Below are 20,412 nucleotides of genomic sequence, written 5' to 3' on the forward strand. Positions count from 1 at the left end.
CAAAGCATGAAACCCCGGTTGTTTTTTCAGCCCCCCAAAAACTAATGCCAATATTGTCACGCGTAAATGCGGGAAATCACTGATCACAAGAGACAGCAACTGGGAATTCGACGAACGTCTTGACCACAGCTCCAGATCGCTTCTTCTTCTTTTGAGGCGGCGCGTGCTAGCGGAATGCACCGTGTTACTGGCCCTCCGGAAAGAAAGAGCATCATCCCAATGCGTAGCCTGTGTGTTTTAAAAAAAGAGTTCACTAGGGAAAGCATGATGTGCGCGCAAAAGACCAGCTCTACCGCTATCGTTCGTAGTAAGGCTTGGGACGGACAATGTGGACCACCTCAGGGTGCAGGGATCGCCAAGACTTCTGGAAGTTGTCAGGAACGACCTCATAGTTGAGGTCTCCAATTGGCCTGATCACTTTGTAGGGTCCAAAATACCGGCAGAGGAGCTGTTCGCTAAGTCCGCGTCAGCGAATGGGGAAACCAGACTCACACACGGTCTCCTGATGTGTACCGAGCATCACGGCGTCAAAGGTTATAGTGTTGGGCACCTCGGCATTGTTGGTCGAGAATCCGCACCCTGGCCAGCTGATGAGCCTCTCCAGCGAGGTGCAGGAAGGTGTGAAGATCCGCATTCGAGTCGAAGTCGTCCACATGCGGTAACATGGTGTCCAGCATCGTGGTCACGTCGTGGCCGTAAACGAGACGGAACTGTGGCATGTTTGTCGTTCCCTGTACAGTCGTATTGTATGCGAAGGTGACGTATGAGAGCACTTCATCTCAAGTTCTGTGCTGAACGTCGACATACACTGAGAGCATGTCACCTAGCGTTTTGTTTAATCGTTCCGTTAAACCATTCGTCTGAGGGTGATAGGATGTTGTCTTTTGGTGGTCTGTATGACTGTGGCGTAAAATCTGCTGCAGGAGGTCAGCCATGAATGCTGTACCCCTGTCGGTGATTAGGATCTCCACTGCACCGTGATGCAAAACGATATGGTGGATTAAAAATTTTGCCACGTCAAGGGCTGTGGCGCTTGGCAGAGCTGATGTTTCCGCGTATCGTGTCAGGTAGTCAGTTGCAACGATGATCCACTTGTTTCCCGAATGAGAAAGAGGGAATAGGCTCAGCATGCCCATCCCGATCTGCTGGAAAGGCCGCAATGCTGGTGCTATAGGCTTCAAGAATCCAGCTGGTTTTCTTGAGGGCACTTTGCGACGCTCACAGCCTCAGCACGTTCTGACGTAGTGCGCAATGTCCGACTGAAGGCGGGGCCAGTAATACTTCTCTTTGATCCTTGCAAGCGTGCGGGCTACACCCAAATGTCCAGAAGTCGGTTCGTCGTGTGAAGCTTGAAGGATTTCGTAGGCTCGTCGGTATGACAATAAGGTATTGCTGATTGTTTGCGGCAAAATTTTTCTTCACGAGGACACCATGGCGAACGCAGAGTGACGCTACCGAGCGCTTGAAAGCCTTCGGGACAACCGGCCGGGTACCGTTAAGAAACTCCATGAGGTGCCGAAGTTCCGGGTCGGCGTATTGTTTTTCAGCGAGGCTCGTTGCACTGATCCCATTTAAGGTGATGTCGTCGTCGTAGTTACCGTCCTCCGTTAGGGATTCGACCGGGGCACGCGAGAGGCAGTCGGCGTCCGAGTGCTTTTGGCCGGACTTGTACACCACTGTCATGTCGTATTCTTGGAGGCGCAGACTCCATCTGACAAAGCGGGCTGACGGATCTTTGAGGGTCGCGAGCCAACACAAGGCATGGTGGTCCGTAACTGCAGTAAAACGTTTTATAAAGGTAGGGTCGAAATTTTGATGTCACCCACACTATCGCTAGACACTCTTACTCAGTTGCTGAGTAGTTAGCTTCAGCATGAGACAAAGAGCGGCTGGCGTATGCGATGACTAGTTCTCGACTGCTGTCGATTTGAACCAGAATGGCACCCAGGCCTACGTTGCTTCGTCCGTATCAGCCTTTTCGTCGAAGTGAGCCAGAACTGGAGGTGCTTGCAGGTGGCGTTGAATAGTTTCAAATGCTTGTGCTTGAGGGGCGTCTCACGTGAAAGGCGTGTCTGCCCTCGTCAAACGCGTCAGGGTCTCAGCAATTCGAGCGAAATCTTTCACAAAGCGATGGTAGTAGGCACATAATCCTAGAAAGCGGCGGACTGCCTTTTGGTTTGGTCCTGCGGTGGAGGGAAATTGGCAATAGTTTTGGTTTTATCTGGGTCCGGCCGAACTCCCTCGTAACTGACGACGTGACCCAATAACTGTAGCTCAGTGTAAGCAAAGTCGCATTTCTCATTTTTTAACGTTAGCCCATAAGACTTTATGGCTTGGAGCACAACTTCGAGGCGCTCCTCGAACGTTGGGGCGAACACAACAACGCCATCAAGGTAGACGAAGCATGTCTTCCACTTAAGGTCGGCCAGAACCGTGTCCATCAACCGTTGGAACGTTGCGGGTGCAGAGCACAAACCAAATGGCATTGCCTTAAACTCATAGAGCCCGTCTGGAGTAATAAATGCTGTTTTTTCTCGGTCCCATTCATCTACCTCGATTTGCCAATATCCGGATTTCAGGTCCATGAATGAGAAATATTTTGCATAGCAGAGGCCATTGAGACCATCATCGATTCGAGGAGGGGGATAAACATCTTTTTTATTTACTTTGTATAGGCGACGGTAGTCAACACAAAACCGCAGTGTACCATCTTTTTTCTTCACAAGGACGGCAGGTGCCGCCCAGGGACTACGGGAGGGCTGAATGACTTCGTCTCGAAGCATCTCATTAATTTGACGGCTGATTTCGGCGCGTTCAGTGGAAGACACACGGTAAGGTGACTGTCGGAGAGGGTGCACAGCGTCATCCGTAATTATCCGATGCATGGCCAAGTGTGTTCTTCCGACGCGGGAAGAAGTCGAGAAGGTATCGCCTTAGCGCTGGAGGAGATTTTCTACTTGCCCTCGCTGCTGTGGTGAAAGCGCGGAGTTAATGCCGTACTGGAAGTCGGGAACACCGGTGTGTACTTCTGTTAACGACCCCATGGCAGGGCCAGGTGCTCGTCAAACGTCGGCAATACGATGAATGTGGGCCACTGTGGTCCCAAGGCTGAGATGCTGGGTAGCGCACCCCATACCCAGCACCTCCATCAAGATGTCACGCGTGAATGTGGGAGATCACTGGTCGCAGGAGACAGTGGCGGGCTTCGACGAACGTCTTGACCACAGCTCCAGATCACTTCTTCTTCTTTTGAGGCGGCACGTGCTAGCGGAATGCACCGTGTCAATATGCAGAAATGTTAACTTCCGGGAAAGGTAAAAGAGAGTTAGCACGACATGCAGAATCGGCCATCAAAAGAAGATCATGAATTGATAAGTGTGTTGTGCTCAACATCCCGCTGTCTTGTGGCAAGATATACTTGAGCCAGACCGAAAGATGCATAAACATCAGACTGGGTGAGCATCGAAGAAACTGCGGCAAAATGAACCCTGGTATGTGAGTGTAGCGCAAACCGGGATCAGGGACAAATAAAAACGCACACAACACAGGTGCTGTTAGCGCTTGTGTTGTGTACCCAAGTTTCACCCATGTTTCTGCCCTTGCAAAACTAACAGTCCAAGCAATCTCGCCAAGCATGTAACTCGCAAAGAATGCATCCCAAGATTTGAGGAAACCAATATAATTGGGCATTTCACAGACCAGAATGGAAGAGTAATCTTTGAAGCATACGAAATGGCATGGGCCAGTGCCGCGGAATGCACAACAGATTTGTCGATAGTGTTGACGCAAAGCGAGGTTCAATTGTTAACGAGCAGCGCGATGGAAAGCAGTGATACTTGGGTTACGGTTTCATGAATAGCACTTAACATCTTGTATCTCATACGCGTTTGTACAATTCTTCTTTGTATGTGAGTATATAAGGAGACCAGTACATTTAATAAACAGTTGAAAGTTTGGGCACGTACCTGTCTTGTCCTGTTTTTTGTAACTAGTCCTTGTGCCAAAGTATAGCGCGCGAACCTGAAGTTGTGGGGATGCTCCACCGCTAACGCTTCACACCTGTGAAGGAGGCCGCAGAAGGCCTTACAATTTTGGATTAGTTCTGCTTTGATATTCCCAACATTGGGCATGCAGTTACTCCACGGTGGAATTGGAAAAAATTGTTGTTGCTGCACAGTTTTCACTCAAAAGCAGATGACCATTGCCTGTTTTTCATCACTTAAATTTGCTGCAGTGTGAAACGGCTTGTTTGTAGCCATTTGATGATTGGACCATTCAGTTCAGGCGTGTTTTGCAGTCAGGTGAGACCCCAACTAACATGGTTTTACTCTAGGGAAAGCCGCCGCGGTGGCTGAGTGGTTACGGCGCTCGACTGCTGGCCCGAAAGATGCGGGTTTGATCCCGGCCGTGGCGGTCGAATTTCAATGGAGGCGAAATTCTAGAGGCCCGTGTACTGTGCGATGTCAATGCTTGTTAAAGAACCCCAGGTGGTCGAAATTCCCGGAGACCTTCACTACGGCGTCTCTCATAGCCTGAGTCGCTTTGGGACGTTAACCCCCTATGAACCAAACCAAACCACTCTACAGGGAAACCAGTGCATTATTGATTACTTTTTTTTAACTACATAACCAGTTGAAGATTGTTGGTTAAGTAAACATATCACTGCCTTTCACCAATATCATATTTTGCGCTAAAGGTTTTAGCTACATTTTCATAGAGTAATAGATCCAAAATACTATTTGTATGCATATATATCAATAAAGCAATTTGCCCTTAGTTTTGGATCATATTGAGGCGTATTTTTGATGATTCAGAGTAAAATCTCTCATCCCTTGAAGCTTGAATTAATGAACTGCTACTCCAAAGAGCTTCGTTTAAAAGCTTTTTGGTGCATTCCTGATTACCTGACCGCCGTCGCCACTACATGACAATATCTACGAGTAGATGAATTGGGTATATATTTGAGACACAATTTTGGTCAAAGTATTCTATTACTTTCTACCCATGACTGCATTTTTAATTTCACCGCCTTCATTTCCGGTCTGTAATTGACTGATGTTATCATAATCTGTCGGAAGGATTTTATGTTCATCTTATCACCTTTCCCTTTATAAACCAAATTCATTTTACTCTGTTTCCAGCTGTGCGGAATTTGCTTATTGTTATGACTGCCTCCAATGCTTTTATCAGTGTTTCCTTGCCTCTTCGGCCAAGTTCATTTATTAGCTTGACGTGCATTTTAGAATATTTGCTCCCGCCTTTTTACAGTTAAGATTGGCCAGTTCTAAGCTGTTTTCTATTGTGCTGTTCTGTGTTGCTCCCTCATTTTGGGCGATTACCTTATCATAGCTCCTAAATGACTCAGCTAAAACTGATGCAATATAGTTAGCGTCATCTCCCTCTAAACATTTTCCCTTGGCATCTCGAGTCTGTTCCTGCTTTCTTTGATTCTCTTTACCCAGCAAGCTTATATGGTTCCAGAATTTTCTTGACCCCCTTTAGTTGCATCGCGAACTTCAGCCAGCCAGCAATCAGAGTACTGCTTTACTTTAGCCTGGACGAGGACCTACCTTGCTGTTTCTTTTTTCGATAAGATTCCCATTTTTGGCCTATTTCCTCTTCAGACAACTGCGCCCTCTTCTCTTCTCTGTGTTCCCGTGATGCCAACCGTCGTTGTTCGATGGCCTCTTTAATTTCCTTATTGCGCCAACTTAGTGGCTTCCTCTTTCCTCTCCAGCGGTTTACTCCTTTTACTTGTTTTATTTTTGTACTAATGAGTAGTTCTAAGTGATTATAATTCCACTTTTCCCTGGGACGTTTCTCTATTGCTTCCTCTATGCAGGCTGCTAATTAGCGCTATTTGTTCGTCATTTAATTTTGCGTTTTCTTCTTAACTTCTCTGCATTTCTCTTTTGATTTGGGCTCCCAACTGTAGGCTAATACGCTTATGATCACTTCCCAGGCTGTGCTTCCCCTCTTCGTCTATTTCCATTATTGCGAGCACGTTATGCATGCCCTGCGACATTAGGCAGTAGTCAATGGTCGTCTGCCTGTTACGGGATTCCCACGTGATTTGTTCGTCACACTTAGTTTCTCTATTTACAATAACTAGGTTGTGTCGCTCACAGAAGTCTAGCATCAACTTCCCGTTACAATCTGTGTATCCATCCAGATCCTCGATGTGGCCTTTCATGTCACCCAGCAGAATAATATCGGCACCTTCTCCAAACTGCTTTATATCGTCATTGAGACACTTAACTATATCCTTGTTTTCTTGCCTGTATTTGTCCCCTGTACCTAAATAAAATACTCCTACCCATGTCCTTTTACCGGCAATTGTACCTGATACCCAGAGATGTTCTTTGCAAGTTGACTTTATTCTTTGCCAATTTGTTCCTTGATGTATCAGCATACCTACCCCTCCTCCCTTCCTCTCCGTTGTTGTTCTGTTGCTTTCCCAGACGCAGCCACCAATAAACGGTGGATCTTCTAGATCTCTGAGATGTGTTTCACAGAGCGCGTATACACCTACTTCTTTGTCCTTTAACTGCTGTTCTATTTCTAACCATTTCACTCTCTTTCTACGGCCTCGCATGTTTATGTACCTGATCCTAGTGTTAAATTTCTTTTTTGTAGTTTTTAATTTCCCGCCACAAATGCCTCCACCAGTTCACTGGTGATGTCTAAATCCATGCACACAAAAAAAAAAGTCCCAACGCGAGGCCCTATTCGTTGAGCTAATGCACATGACCGAAAAGTGCGGTGTTATATACACCATGCTATGATTGGCTGCATGAGGCTCCCGTCGTCTGCTCCACTCTGCAAGCGACGCGACGACGCGTCTCTTCGTTCCTTGTGACAAGTGTGCAACGATGTCCAATCCAACGGGCAGTTCGCCACGAGGCACATGTTCAAGAGAAAAAAAAAAAACAGTGGAAAAAGGCGCAGGACCAGGAGAAGATCCACACAGACTGTCGCACACAGACTGTCTTCTCCTGGTCCTGTGTCTTTTTCCGCTGTTTTTTTTCTCTTGAACATGTACCAACACGCCCAGCAATTCACGCCACGAGGCACAAGTTCGTCAAAGGAAAGAAGCGATCTGTTTATAACTTCCAGAAGCGTGCCGTTCCTTCCGAGGGCATTGAGAATAGTCCGCTGCAATGGCAAACGATGCCGAAGCCGCCGACAGTGCTGAAGTAGGCCTATCTAGCTCGTCGACGAGTCAGTTTTGCGGACACTGGTCGTGTTCGGCATGACACTGTAATGTTGCAGCGTGCGGATTTGGTGCAGAGGGAGGTTGAAACTCAAGAAAAACTTCCAAGTTCTTGCTTCAATGCCGGCAACGACTCGAAAGCTTGATTTTCTCACTCACGCTGACGACGATGCGGCCGCGCCAGCCGACATCGAGGCGGGCTTCGTTATCGTAAACTTGCGTGAAGTGCAATGTGTGCGGCGGTAGCGTCACTGTAGGCAGAGGAGAACGAAAATATGGCCTCGCCATAAAGATTGTTATCAGGTGCACGTGCTGCGGTGATGTGGCGTCGGCGTGGAGCTCGCCCCGCGTGAACGGCAACTAGAAGGCCGTTCGTGTGAACATCCTTGCTGCGCGCATGATCCAAGCCAGCGGGAATCGGCAAACGGCACTGAACGTCTTTTTTGCCGCGATGAACATTTCCCACCGCGGCCTTCACACCAAAACATGGCAGAGGTATACATCAAGACGAAGTTGGCGCCTGCTGCGGCTCTTGCTGCCAAGAAGCAGACAACTCTGTGTGCGCAGTCGGTTTGGGAACCCTACGACAACTTGAAGCTTGGGAACCTCGGAAACATGCCCTGTCATACGACGATTCCCGGATGATGCGTGGCCACTCGTCGTACATTGGCGTTGGCACGGTCATTGAGCACCTCTTCACATTCTCGATTTTGTTGTACTCCGCAACTTCTGCGCTGGTTGTGAGCATGGACCAAAGGAAGATAATCTGACGTACAAGGCTTGGCAGGAGAGAGAGCCACGCCTGCCAAAAAATTGGCAGCGGCTTAGCTCGGCTATGCCAGGATATACGTAGCGGGAGGTATACGTTTCCCTGGCTGAGCTTGTTGTTGGCACTGTATGCTTAGCAATGAGAGATATGTTCGCTTAAAATGTCCGGGTCGCAGATGCACTTTCGGAAAACTCGAATGGTGTGATCAGGCACACGACGGGCCTTCACATCCTCTTCGGTTGGTTGCTGTTGACTGACGCCTTCCATAGGCTCCATCTCGGCGGCTATGCAGCGTCTGTTACGCTTGGCAGTCTGGCGCCTCCGTTTGGCAAGGCGTTCCTCTCTCTGTTCGGGCATCTCCGCTGCTCTCTTCGCCTTCTGATGCTCATTCTCTCTTTGTTGAGTAGCCAACTGCCAGGCGACAACCTCTGGATCGGAAGAATTAATGTTCTCTTGTCTATACCGCCATTTAGCAGCAGCTGGACTCTCCTTCTGTGCATCCATATCAAGCATTGCGATACATCCGCCGATTACATCTCCGCTTTTTATACGCAATGCTGCGCATGCGACGACGCGCGGTTCGGGTGATGAACGCGGTGTGACGTCATACCAAGCGGCGACGGCGAGCCACGCGGTGTGACGTAATGCCAGATGGCGCCGCAAGCATGCAAAGTACAGTAACCGTCTCGCATATCTCAGTGGAATCCCGAACCGCGCCGTAAAGGAAAGGATAAAGGAGGGAGGGAAACGACAGTGCGCACGCGCCCACTCCTCCTCCCCGGTTGCCATGGTAACGGCGCATGCACACAACTGCCTCCCGCATGTACCATGGTAGCGCATGCGCACAACTGGCGTCTCGCCTGTACCGCGAAATGCTCGACTGGTAGCCTAGTGTAGCTCCCGCTCCAAAAACACCACTAAGAAGGTCGGTGAAATGGAAGTTGAAGCCGCCCTCATCCTTTTCCAGAGGTCACTGCAATGACGTAAGCTAAGGTACACCACCCTACTCTCAGATGGTGACAGCCGTGCTTTCCGTGTGCTGCAGGAAGCCAGTGTGTATGGGTACGTTCCGGTGGAAAAAGAATACTGTACCAACCATGTACAAAAACGAATGAGCACAAGCTTGCGCATCCTCATCACAAAACATAAGGGACCTGGATAGGAGAGCCTTGACGGTAAAGGCCAACTAACCACTGACCTAGTTGCAAAGCTAATGCAGTACTATGGCTGGACCTTGAAGACTCACAAGGGTGATGTGCAGGGATTGAAGAAAGCAATGATGGCCACTTAACATCGCACAACATCAAATGACTTGGTGTCAGACCATAGCCATTGCCCACCAGGACCGAGCTCAAGGTGCCGCCAAAATGCAGCAAGTGCTAAGGGCGAGATGGCTCCTAACACCGCTACAATCTGGCTTCATATGTCTGTGAGGCCCATTTATGAGCGCCTTTCTGATGAGAGGGTTTTTGAGCGGTGCCAAAGGAGCAGTACTCGGGAACAGCAATGAGTCCCTTCACTCCACGATATGGGCAGTGGCTCCGAAGGAAGGAATAGCATGCCTCACTGTTCACTGTACAAGTTGCAGTGGCTGAGGCTGTAATGAGATTCAATGCTAGCTGTGAGAGGGCATCTGCAGCAATACTGAAAAAGCTGTACCTCAACCCTGGCATACTGCACGAAGCGCATGGTGGAAAGAGGCCGCAGCTGAGCACTGGCATCTGCAAAGAAGCGCAAGACCACTTTGGTCATGCAGCACGCTTTCAAAAAGCGTCATTTCGGTGGCCTTAGTCACACTGACTACATTCCTGGTGGCTTTTAGTTACATAGGATGCAAAATATGGCACTATTTTCTCTGCATTTTTGATTAAAAGTGGGTTTATTTCTTTTTTCTCGTTTTCTCAAAACACCCATTTTTAACTTCTTGCTAATTTGCGGAAGCGATATCTTGGCCTTCAAGGCAGGTAGAACCATAGTTTTTGTTGTGGCATGTAGCTAAGGGTACAAAGCACACAATGTTAGGAACAGATTTTGGAATTTATGTTTAAAAATTTAGCAGTTCTGTTCTAGATTAGATAGATAATAGGGTACCCACATTTGGAACAGTGAACTTTGTATTGCTATAGCATCGCTAATATTTGTTACATCAAAAAAGTACTCCTAACATTGTATTCCTAATGCTTTGTAGTACCTAGCCATATGTTAGTGTCAATTTCTGTGGGGCGGTTATTTTTTCATTGTTTCTGCAAATTATGAACCATTAATTTTGTTTATATTCGTAATTGGCCTATTAAAAAGATACAAATATTTGAAATCAGAGCAAGAAACTGAATGAAATTCCATCCAATTCGGTCAAAAAATAAACAAAGCAGCTTTAAGAGCCATGTTCCCTCTGAAAGCAGTATTCACACGGTGGACATCGGCGCAGATGGGTGTAGCTAGAAGGTGAGCGACGTCACTGATCCTCCGAAGTCCGCCCTGCTCATGGAGCAGGGAGACGCCCATAGGGAGGAGCGAAGCTGTGGAGGCAGAGGCCCAGGGGTTGAAAAGGAAGGAAGGGGCGAAAACAATACCGTTTCCCTTGGGGGGGTTGTGGGGAAAAGGAAAAAAAGCGAAGGGGGAAACAGAATAGATACGTGAAAGGAGGGGAGATAAGAGAAAAAAGGAACCCGAGGGTGAACATGCCACCGAAGGCCACATATCCCGGGGAGACAGGGACTGGGCATACCGGCCGAATGAACGGTCCGAACAAAAGGCGCAACTCACTTAGTGATTAGATTGCTTGTGTGAATACCCCTTAAATTGAGTGTGACTGGGAGCGACAGTGATTCTAGTCTTCGACAACCACCAGGCATGCTTGTGCTGTCACCGCTACTGAGCTGTTCAAGCCAGTCCAGCGAAGAGTTTGTTTTCGTGCCATGTTAATCTACTCTTCTGCTGTCCTCAGCATTCGCACCACCATGTGACAGTATGCATGGGACTATGTGCATCTAGAAAAATGAATGCTAATTTTGAGAGACTGTTTCAGTGACAAAATTGAGGATAGGACACATGTGTGGATACCTTCATATCTGCCCACCTTGAAGCCTCTTCCTAATGCAGTTAATGAGGGTATAATTTATTTATTTTATTTATTTATTGGTACTATCAGCCCAAATAGGGCCTGGATAGGAGTGGTTATATACTACATGATACAAGAACAAAAGGAAAAAAAACAGTGCAAACAGAAAACAGTGTGAAAATACGATAGAAGCGGTTTTGTACAGCATAGTATCAAAACGGAATGGGGAAAAAACGGTGGATAACAGAAAAAAACAGTGCAAAACACTTCACTAGAATTATTGTAATACATTCTAATGTGACAACTGAAAGGAACAGAAAGTGTAAAGCAGTACAAAATACACCGATACCTCGGCATTCCATATTAAATAGTTTCAATAACAATGATGAAAACATTTCACGACTCTCGGCGCTTACTGCTTGTTCGGGCAGGTTGTTTCAATCACGTGATGTTAATAGAAAAAATGAATATTTAAAGCAACCCTTCGAAAATTTCCTCTCTTGGACGGTCCTGTCATGCCTCTTTCGCGTTATAGGTGAGAAAGTTTCATTGATGTACTTACGTTGTCTTAGAGTGTTTTGTTATTCAAAATATTATAAAACAGATTCAACCTTTTTATTTTCCTACGAAGCTCTGAGAGGGGTAGGTCAGCTTTGATATACAGCGGGGAAATTTGTTCCTGCCTCCGATACTTGGAAAAAATGAAACACAGTGCACGTCTTTGGACATGCTCCAGTTTAGATGTTAGGGACTTGGTTTAGGGAGTCCCAGACTTCACAAGCGTATTCCAACATGGGGCGTACTATCACTTTGCATGCTATTAGTTTTGTCTCTGATGTGGCAAGTCTGAGTGAACGTCTTAAGTATCCTAATTTTTTATTTGCTTACCCTATTTTGTTGTCAATGTGCGTGGTCCAACCAAGTTTCGAATTAATTGTTATACCTAAGTAATTGTATTCTGTGGCCTTCGATAAAGCATAGTTCTGTATGTGTAGGTATAGTGCAGGGGTTCACATTAAAGCGGCCCCGAAACACATTTTCAGTGCATTGTTTTGCCCATTGGTTGCATAGAATGAGTTATAGTGATGCTATTGGCATTGGTCGTACCGCGTATACTCCTGTTTTTAATATTTTAATTAGCTCGCAAAAACAAATTCATGGCGCTGACGTTGTCACCATACAGTGGCGGTTTTTGGCATCGGATATGACATCAAGGAGAGCGAGCTTTATGATTGGACAAAGAGTAAATATACTGCAAATTGTGTTAATAACTAGAGATACGTTTTGTCAAGTTTTTGTGTTCTGTATTACATTAACAAAACCAACTTGTTTGCCCTAGATAAACGCACTGTAAAGCAAGTAAAACAAAAATACAGCAGTAGAGGCTCTGGCTACTTTTTGCATCGACGGACTTTGCGCCTCTCTGTAAACATCCTACAACCTAGCACTAATGCTTATGGGTACTCTCTAAGTATATGAGAGCAGCTTTGCGGAGTTGATCCGATCGAGCCATTGCACTCTATAAGCGTTCATTTCGGTCCCATGGGATGATGCGTTCAGTTCACATTTAGCAGACAGTGCGCATCGTCAGCTTGTGGAGGATCACCGGGCGGCGGCGCCAGATGGCACCACGTTCCCGTCAACAGCGCTTTCATCTCGTTTTTTGTTTTTGTTTTTGGTTCGAGTGCCCACCGTAGTGGTGCCCACGCGTTACAAAGGGCAAGGCCTCAAGTATCTATCTATCTATCAGCGCGCGCTCCTTGCTTGCCGTGACCAACCAGCGCGCTAGGGGCGATGGATGGCGGTAAGTAGTAGCGGTAGTACGCGCTATGCTAAGTGTGTCTGTACCCGCCACGGTGGCTCAGTGGTTAGGGCGCTCGACGACTGATCCGGAGTTCCCGGGTTCGAACCCGACCGCGGCGGCTACGTTTTTATGGAGGAAAAACGCTAAGGCGCCCGTGTGCTGTGCGATGTTTAAAGATCCCCAGGTGGTCGAAATTATTCCGGAGCCCTCCACTACTGCACCTCTTCTTCCTTTCTTCTTTCACTCCCTCCTTTATCCCTTCCCTTACGCGGTTCAGGTGTCCAATGATATATGAGACAGATACTGCCCCATTTCCTTTCCCCAAAAACCAATTATTATTATCTGATATCTTGCGCAGGCTGTCACATGGTCGCAGTATCTCGGGCTCCAGTTGGGATCCATAAGTCAGGGAACGTCACTGGTCAGTGTTCCCTTCTGCGCCGTCGTGCTGACGATGAAGCATCGCTGTGTCAGCTGGGCGTTCACATGGTTGTTGTAACCATGCAAACGGCGCTGCCAGCCTTGGCATGAACGAGTTACAGAGAACAGGCAACCATGGAGTGTAAACTTCCGCCACGTGCTAAGATAGGCTGCTTTGATTGGTCGCACAGTGTGTCGTCATTGGGAGAGTGAAATGGGAATGGGAAGCTGCGCGAAAATCGAGTTGAGGGCAGCATTTTGTTTGCTTGTATTTTGAAATTTCTTCATTGAATAACTACCGTTCCTATGCATCAATTCTCATATTTCTTTTTGAGTCAGCATCTGTGCGACATAAAGAATCCATCTGAAGTGTAACTGGCGTCCGTTCAAGCGGTGTTTCGCAGCCCCTTTAATGGGAAATTGTCATACTGTTTTCTTCAAGTTGAGAGACATTTGCCAGTCCTTACACCAGTAGCTTATTCTTTTTAATTGTTCGTTGAGTTGAATTTTATCACCTCCTGATTTCACTTCAGTGTAAATAACGCAGTCGTATGCAAAGAGTTTTGCTTCCACAGATGACCTGTATCCCTCGATACTGACAAGAGCTTCTATCCATCGAATAATACTATTATTCCATAATACAGTTCTTTGTTTCAATGCCAGTTTTTCGTGAATAACGGAATCAAAGGCCTTTTTAAAATCAGGGAATATTATATCTATTTCACTTCTGCGATCAAGTGCCTCACTGATATCATGTGCTGTTTCAATTAGTTGCTTGACGGTTGACAATCCCTGACACAAACTGTGCTGGCATTTGGTGAAGAAGTTGTCTCTAGATGGTTTCTTGACCCTTACAAGCATTGCATTCTAGTTCACCCTTAACTCTTTCTTGCACCAAATGTGCTGATTCTGCAAAAAGAAAAAAAATGGCACCTTATTTAGTGTGGTTGGGCCAAATGAGAACTAGGTGCTCTAGCACTGTGGTTTTTCACTTCAGTTTAGGCTCAAGGCTTTGTTTTCAAGGTCAAGCTTCGGGCAAAGATTGGCGAAATCGGATTTGAGATCTGCCTTAAAGGGTCCTGTGTTTGAGGTTGTCATAAAATGCTTGCATTGTGCTGAGTACAGGCGACTGAGTGTTCAAGACCTCAAAGGCAAGCCGATGATTTAAAATACATTTTTAAAACTTCCGCTTCAGTGCCTCGCGGCCACCAGCGATGTCAGGCTTTCTCCTGAATCCATGTTTCATGCAGCGCTCGTTGCATCAGCAGCGGACTGCTATCATTGGTTCACTCTGCCAACTCTGCCGCAGCCGACGGAGGGGCCGGCGGAGGAGCACCGATATTTCAGTGCGCAAAAAGTGACGAGAGGAGAGGGAAAGGTGCAAAGACGCTGAAATTTGAATTCGGACTACTGATAACTTAAGCTTCCACATAACGCATTTAAAAAATTCCTGCCAGAGGACATTTGTGAAGTGGCTTCCTTTAACTTGCTAGGCATACCGCAACATTATTAAAAGCCCCTTTCAGAGCAGCTTTAAGGGTATGACACAACAGCATTAATGAGTTAATGCCCACGTGAGCAGAATTGCTCATTTTCTGTTTTACATTCATAGCTCCCTGGGAGTTCTTGTACCCCTCCTGGCGCAGTGGTGCAGCGGTCAAGCAATGCGCCACTGCCCTGCAATGGCAGGTGTTGCCACCAGTGGGGCTTGTGAGACCCAGGCATCCTCAATGTCACTGAGAGAGGCTTTGGACACACAGCAGCAAAATATGAAAGTGGAGGTTTTTGTGCTAGTGCACTAAAAAACAAAAATAACCTTGCTGTCTCTCTTGTTTCAGTGCAGGTTGAACACAGAAGGTGCCAGTGTGCTAGCATCATGGTCTCCATAGCATCATAGTCTCCGAGATTTGTGTTAATCTAGGAGGCCATCTTTGCACGACTATTTGAAACTGTAATTATCTGTGAACTAGAGTTGAATAGAGTTAAGTGTCTGTAAAACTGTAGTGATGTAGCTATTAATACAAGCTTTTTGTCTTAGAAAATATGAGACCTTCAATGCTGCGAAATGGCAGAAAGCAGAAAAGGTTGCAGTGTTTGCCCTGGCCAGTGCGATAAGAGCGGTGGTCGTTGCAGGTGACGAGGCGGACGTGCAGTTGCCGTGCCAATCCGATTGGGGCTGCCGGCTGGGAAGGCACGGCACTTTTGCACCACGGCTCCCTCATTAAGCTTGGCTGCCTGCAGTTTGTTTTCAGCGTCACCGAAAGCCAACAACAAGCTCTACGCTGATTAGAGGACCCCCCCCTGTACAGTCAAACCACCCAATAAACAATGCGTCACAACTGCAGCCAATTGATGCTCTCTTTGGGGTGTTGCAAAATGCAGCCGGCATCATGGGGCAGCATTCCTGGTGTTTTTAATCTCAATATTTCTCATTGTTGCATGTACTGGCTAATGGGCAACCAAGCGTTATTATTCATCATCGCCTGGGTTACAGGACAAGGCTATTCCCACTAACCTCCTTTTGCGGCAGCATTGCAACACCTACTGTTATCTCTCCACTCCACTTTCAGTTGCATCTGGCTATATTTTTCTTTCTTTTGAATTCACACTGTTACCCTAACAGACTGTCAGTTCTTCACAATACGCGTCCCGGAAACCCACGTAGATTCCTTTTTCTCAGCCCCAATGTTAATAACATTAACTTGAGTTTGTTCTCCAATCCTGTCGGGGTTTGGGCTATGTGACGGCTACACCCACGGTGCAATATATAGTCGAACCCGGGTATATCAAACTCAAAGGGGACCACGAATAGTTTATATATAGATTATTTAATATAAAAAAAATGGCAGAGGATAAGCATATCTGAAACTTAGAAGCGAGACTACATTGCACCAACCGAAGTTACTCTCTTCTTTGCTAATAGATGTCTAATCTAATTACCAGTACACTGTAAATAGAATAATCTCATTAAAATTAAGGTATACTTTGTTTGCACAATGTCTTCTGTAGCGGCGCACGCCATGAGGAGGGTCACCACTAGGTTATAGTTTTTTATTTATTTCAATACCCTAAAGGCCCAATGCAGGCATTACATAGGGGGGGATTAATCAAAAAAAACTTGACAAATATACAACACAGCATATAAACGGCTAAAGATAGACATAAACAAGTCAAGAAGCCAGGTACAAATTAATAGGAGAGGGGGGGGGGGGGGGGGGGGGGGGGAATGGCTAGGAATAGGCACTGAAAAAATGCACATGTAGCAAATCCCACAAAACAAAACAATCGCACCTTCAGAAGTTACAAAACATATCTAACACTTCATGGAACGTTACCGGTCGACACGCACACACTGAAGCAAATGAAAGAAAAAAAACGCACATCATTCTACATTGGAATTTTCTAAGTATGACCAAAGAGCTGTTTGAAATGATGATGTTTCAACGATAGCCGCAATGCTAGAAGGAAGCGAATTCCACTCTTCAATAGCTAGTACCAAAGGTGAGTGTGTCGCTCTGTCCGAGCGAAAATGGGTTCAGTCTTCGTATGGTCTACGCGAGCTGATGTGTGCGGTGCCGGGAGAAGATGTGAACTTGCAAATGGTGTGTTGCTGTGGTAGAGAGTATGGAAAAAAGATAAACGGCTGAATTTTCTGCGCATGACCAGAGGCGGGAGATGGAGCGATGTTTTCAGTGCTGTTACACTTTGATACCGAGAGTAACGGGAAACGATGAATCGAGCAGCCTTGTTTTGCACAGATTCCAATATGGTAATAAGATAGCTATAATGAGGGTTCGAGATCACTGACGCATATTCAATTGCAGGCCTGATTAGCATGTTGAATGCGTGTAGTTTGGTGTCCTGGTTGGCTTGGTGAAGTCTGCGTTTAAGAAGACCCAAGTTTTTTTAAGGCTTTGGTAGTGATCAGTTCAATATGAGAGCTCCAGGATAAATTAGAGCTAAAATTAACACCGAGGTATTTTACCGACGATGCAGTTTCTATTATTAAATGTGTAGGCATTAGAACTCGTGTTAGCAGCGGAAGTAAACTTAGATGTTTAGTTTTATCTGCGTTTATTACCATTTGCCACCTGCCGCACCAATGAGTTAGCTCATCAAGATCAGTTTGGAGAGCAATGATGTCGCAAGGGCTCGATATTACTCGGTAAATTACACAGTCGTCTGCAAATAATAGTATTGTTGATGTTATGTTTGACGTGATGTCATTAATATATATTAAGAAAAGCAGTGGACCCAGCACCGAACCCTGGGGTACTCTTGAAGCAACACCTGTTCGTCTTAATAAGAAGCTCTCTAACTTAACTGACTGAAAGTGGTTTGTTAGAAATGCATAGATCCACTGCGTAGTACAATGATCCAGCTGTAGGTTGCGTATCTTTATCATTAGGCAGTTATGAGGCACGCGATCAAAGGCTTTGGAGAAATCAATAAAGATGGAGTCAATGTAGAGGGAAGAGTCGATTGCTTGATGAAGGTCCGTTATTAACTCAAATAACTGTGTCTGACACGATAAATGTTTGCAGAAGCCATGTTGGTTGTTATGAAGCAGGTTGTTCTGGTTAAGATGAGTCATAATGTTAGTGTATATTATGTGTTCGAGTACCTTGCAACATATCGAGGTTAGAGAAGTTGGCTTCATCACATGGCAGTGATGTGGCATGGAAATTGAGTACTAGAGACCGAAGGCCATCCTCGAGCGCATCCCATGTTCACCTCGTCATGCGGTTTCACAGCGCTAGTGCTGCCAGCAGGCGCCTGAGGCCGTGCGCGATAAGGAGTCAAAGAGCGCCGTTAGAAGACGTGCCACTTGCAGGGGAGCGGCGCACCGTTCGATATTTCAATATGTCTGGATTTGATATATCCAGGCTCGACTGTGGGGACGCAGCATTCGAAATGCGCTGGATGCTGGCGGCTGGATAATGTACCACTCTTGCACCTCCAAACATAGCCTGTGATTGCAGAGTTCTATTGGCTGAGCGGCGAATCATTACTGTTTCGAAAGAAACATGCATCAACTGTCTCTTTGTTATAGAAAGCACATGCTATTGTGTGGTGCTTGTTCGTTGGCATTTGGCCGCCAGCCACCATTCAGCGCAGCCGCGGCGTACATGTGCAGTAGAATTTTTTTTCAACACGGGCGCTAGAGCATTCGCGCTATGACTTGCACTAGGGGCGGTGATGAACGAATGAGGGAACAGTCAAGTAAACAAATGACATCACTCGGCGAGAGTTACTGCATTGTCATCAAAGTGCCAGTGGTTACCCACATTACAGGTTCAAATAAAACACGAAAATGAGCTGTAGAGTCACTGGATAAGTTTTTTAGTGACTCTAATGGGGCGCTTAGCAATGATTCATCTCTTGGCGCATACAGGAACTACGGTACTTTACCAGGGGTGTTCAAAAAGTATCAAACCTTTGGTCTGCAGAAATGCATTTATTTATTCGGAGGCACAAAACCCTAATCCCCTTCAAAGTATTCTCCTTGGTGATGCACACACTTCTCCCAACGCTCCCTCCATTCTTGGAAACACTTCTGGAACAACTCTTTTGGAATGGAGATCAGCCGGGCCATAGCATTTCCCATGATGCTTCTCTTGACTCAAGTCGGGTTCCTTTCACTGGCACATTTAGCTTGGGAAACAGCCAAAAGTCACACGGAGCCATGTCGGGGGAATAGGGAGCCTGACAAACCACAGGAATGTTGTGTTTGGCTGAGAAAGTCTGAATCAGATGCGCAGAATGGGCGGGTGCGTCGTCATGATGGAGCTGCCAAGATTGTGCTGCCCACAGATCTGGTTGTTTGCGCCGCACAGCTTCACCAAGGCGACGAAGGACGTCCTGGTAGTACTCCTTTGTGATGGTTTGGCCTTGTGGTGCGTACTCGTGATGCACCATCCCACGGGAGTCGAAGAAAACGGTCGACATGACTTTCACATTGTTGCGGACCTGCCGTGCTTTTTTTGGCCTCGGGGATGTCAGATGTTTCCACTGTGACAACTGTATCTTAGTTTCTGGGTCGTACCCATAAACCCATGACTCATCGCCTGTGATCACAGTGTTCAGAAAGTTGGGGTCATGGTTTTCATTGTCCAGCATGTCCTGCGCGATTTCCAGACAGCATTCCATCTGCTCCTTTGTTAGTAGTTTCGGTACGAATTTTGCGGAAACACTCCTCATGCCCATATCTTCAGTCTAAATTGAATGTACAGATCTAATGCTTACTCTTACCTCGCTCGCAAGTTCTCGTACTGTAATGCGACAGTCCTCCATGACCAAAGTCTGCACTTGCTGAATGACATTTTCATTCCAGCTTGTTGATGGTCTGACTGAACGCGAGTCACTGTCCACTGCTGTGCGGCCATCTTTGAAGCGGTTGTACCATTCCTTTATCCATCAGCTGCTCATGGCATCGTCCCCAGAAGCCTGTCGAATCTTGCGAATGGTTTCGGCTTTGGTATCGCCAAGCTTCTGGCAAAATTTGATGCAATATCATTGCTCATGTTGTTTTGTCATTGTACAACTTACTGGAATCCGACGACTGCGCACTACGTGTCCTCACTTGTAGGCAGACGGCCAGCGACTGAACCTTTTTGTGAGCCGGAAAAATATTGCGCATGCGTATGAATGTCCCCTCTACATCTCCAGTGAAAGAAGTCTCCCGCACTTCATTGGTTTAAGCGGGAGAGGAGAAGGCTCGATACCTTTTTTTTTTAACACACCTCGTATATGCCAGTGGTGTGAGCCACTGTGTTGCCACCTAGACACCTTGCGCCGTAGCCCATACCCAGCTGGCTAAGGTTCCTTTGCAGTTTACAAGGGACACTGTGGCAGGTTGTCTCACTTCCACAGAAAAGGGTGCAGGTGGGAATGGCCAACAAAATGGGTTTGCTACCTGAATAAGTGCAGTGTTTACACGTACTGGGGCGTTGTCACAGCCAGCAGGTGAATCTCTTGGGAAGGTCAGTGCACAGCAAGTGGCCTGCCTGGCTGCAGCTAGGGCAAGGCATAGACACGAGGTGCCCTGTCCACAGAAGAGGACCCTCTCTTAAGCGGTGAAGGAGTGCATCAGTGGGCCCCAGGACCTTCAACACAATGGGCCGAGGGCACAAAGGCAAGTGCAC

At 46.7% G+C, this 20,412-nt stretch overlaps 1 protein-coding gene across 8 annotated transcripts in view; it reads left to right on the top strand.

Annotated features, from left to right (window-relative positions):
* The window catches only part of LOC144122137 (PHD finger protein 12), a 148,732-nt gene that overhangs the window by 102,300 nt on the left and 26,020 nt on the right, over positions 1-20,412 (top strand). For 4 of the 8 annotated variants that reach the window (XM_077655693.1, XM_077655692.1, XM_077655697.1 and 1 more), the window contains 2 exons: positions 13,206-13,268; positions 15,401-15,611. The exons of 2 other annotated variants lie outside the window; for them this stretch is intronic. In XM_077655693.1, coding sequence (XP_077511819.1) covers positions 13,206-13,268; positions 15,401-15,553 — 216 coding nt within the window. In that variant the 3' untranslated portion in view covers positions 15,554-15,611. Of the gene's footprint in view, positions 1-13,205; positions 13,269-15,400; positions 15,612-20,412 lie in introns of those variants that run through there. 2 more of the 8 variants (XM_077655698.1, XM_077655694.1) reach the window with 1 other exon arrangement.

Source organism: Amblyomma americanum, chromosome 2 (assembly GCF_052857255.1).
Source record: "Amblyomma americanum isolate KBUSLIRL-KWMA chromosome 2, ASM5285725v1, whole genome shotgun sequence".
Taxonomy (NCBI): Eukaryota; Metazoa; Arthropoda; class Arachnida; order Ixodida; family Ixodidae; genus Amblyomma; species Amblyomma americanum.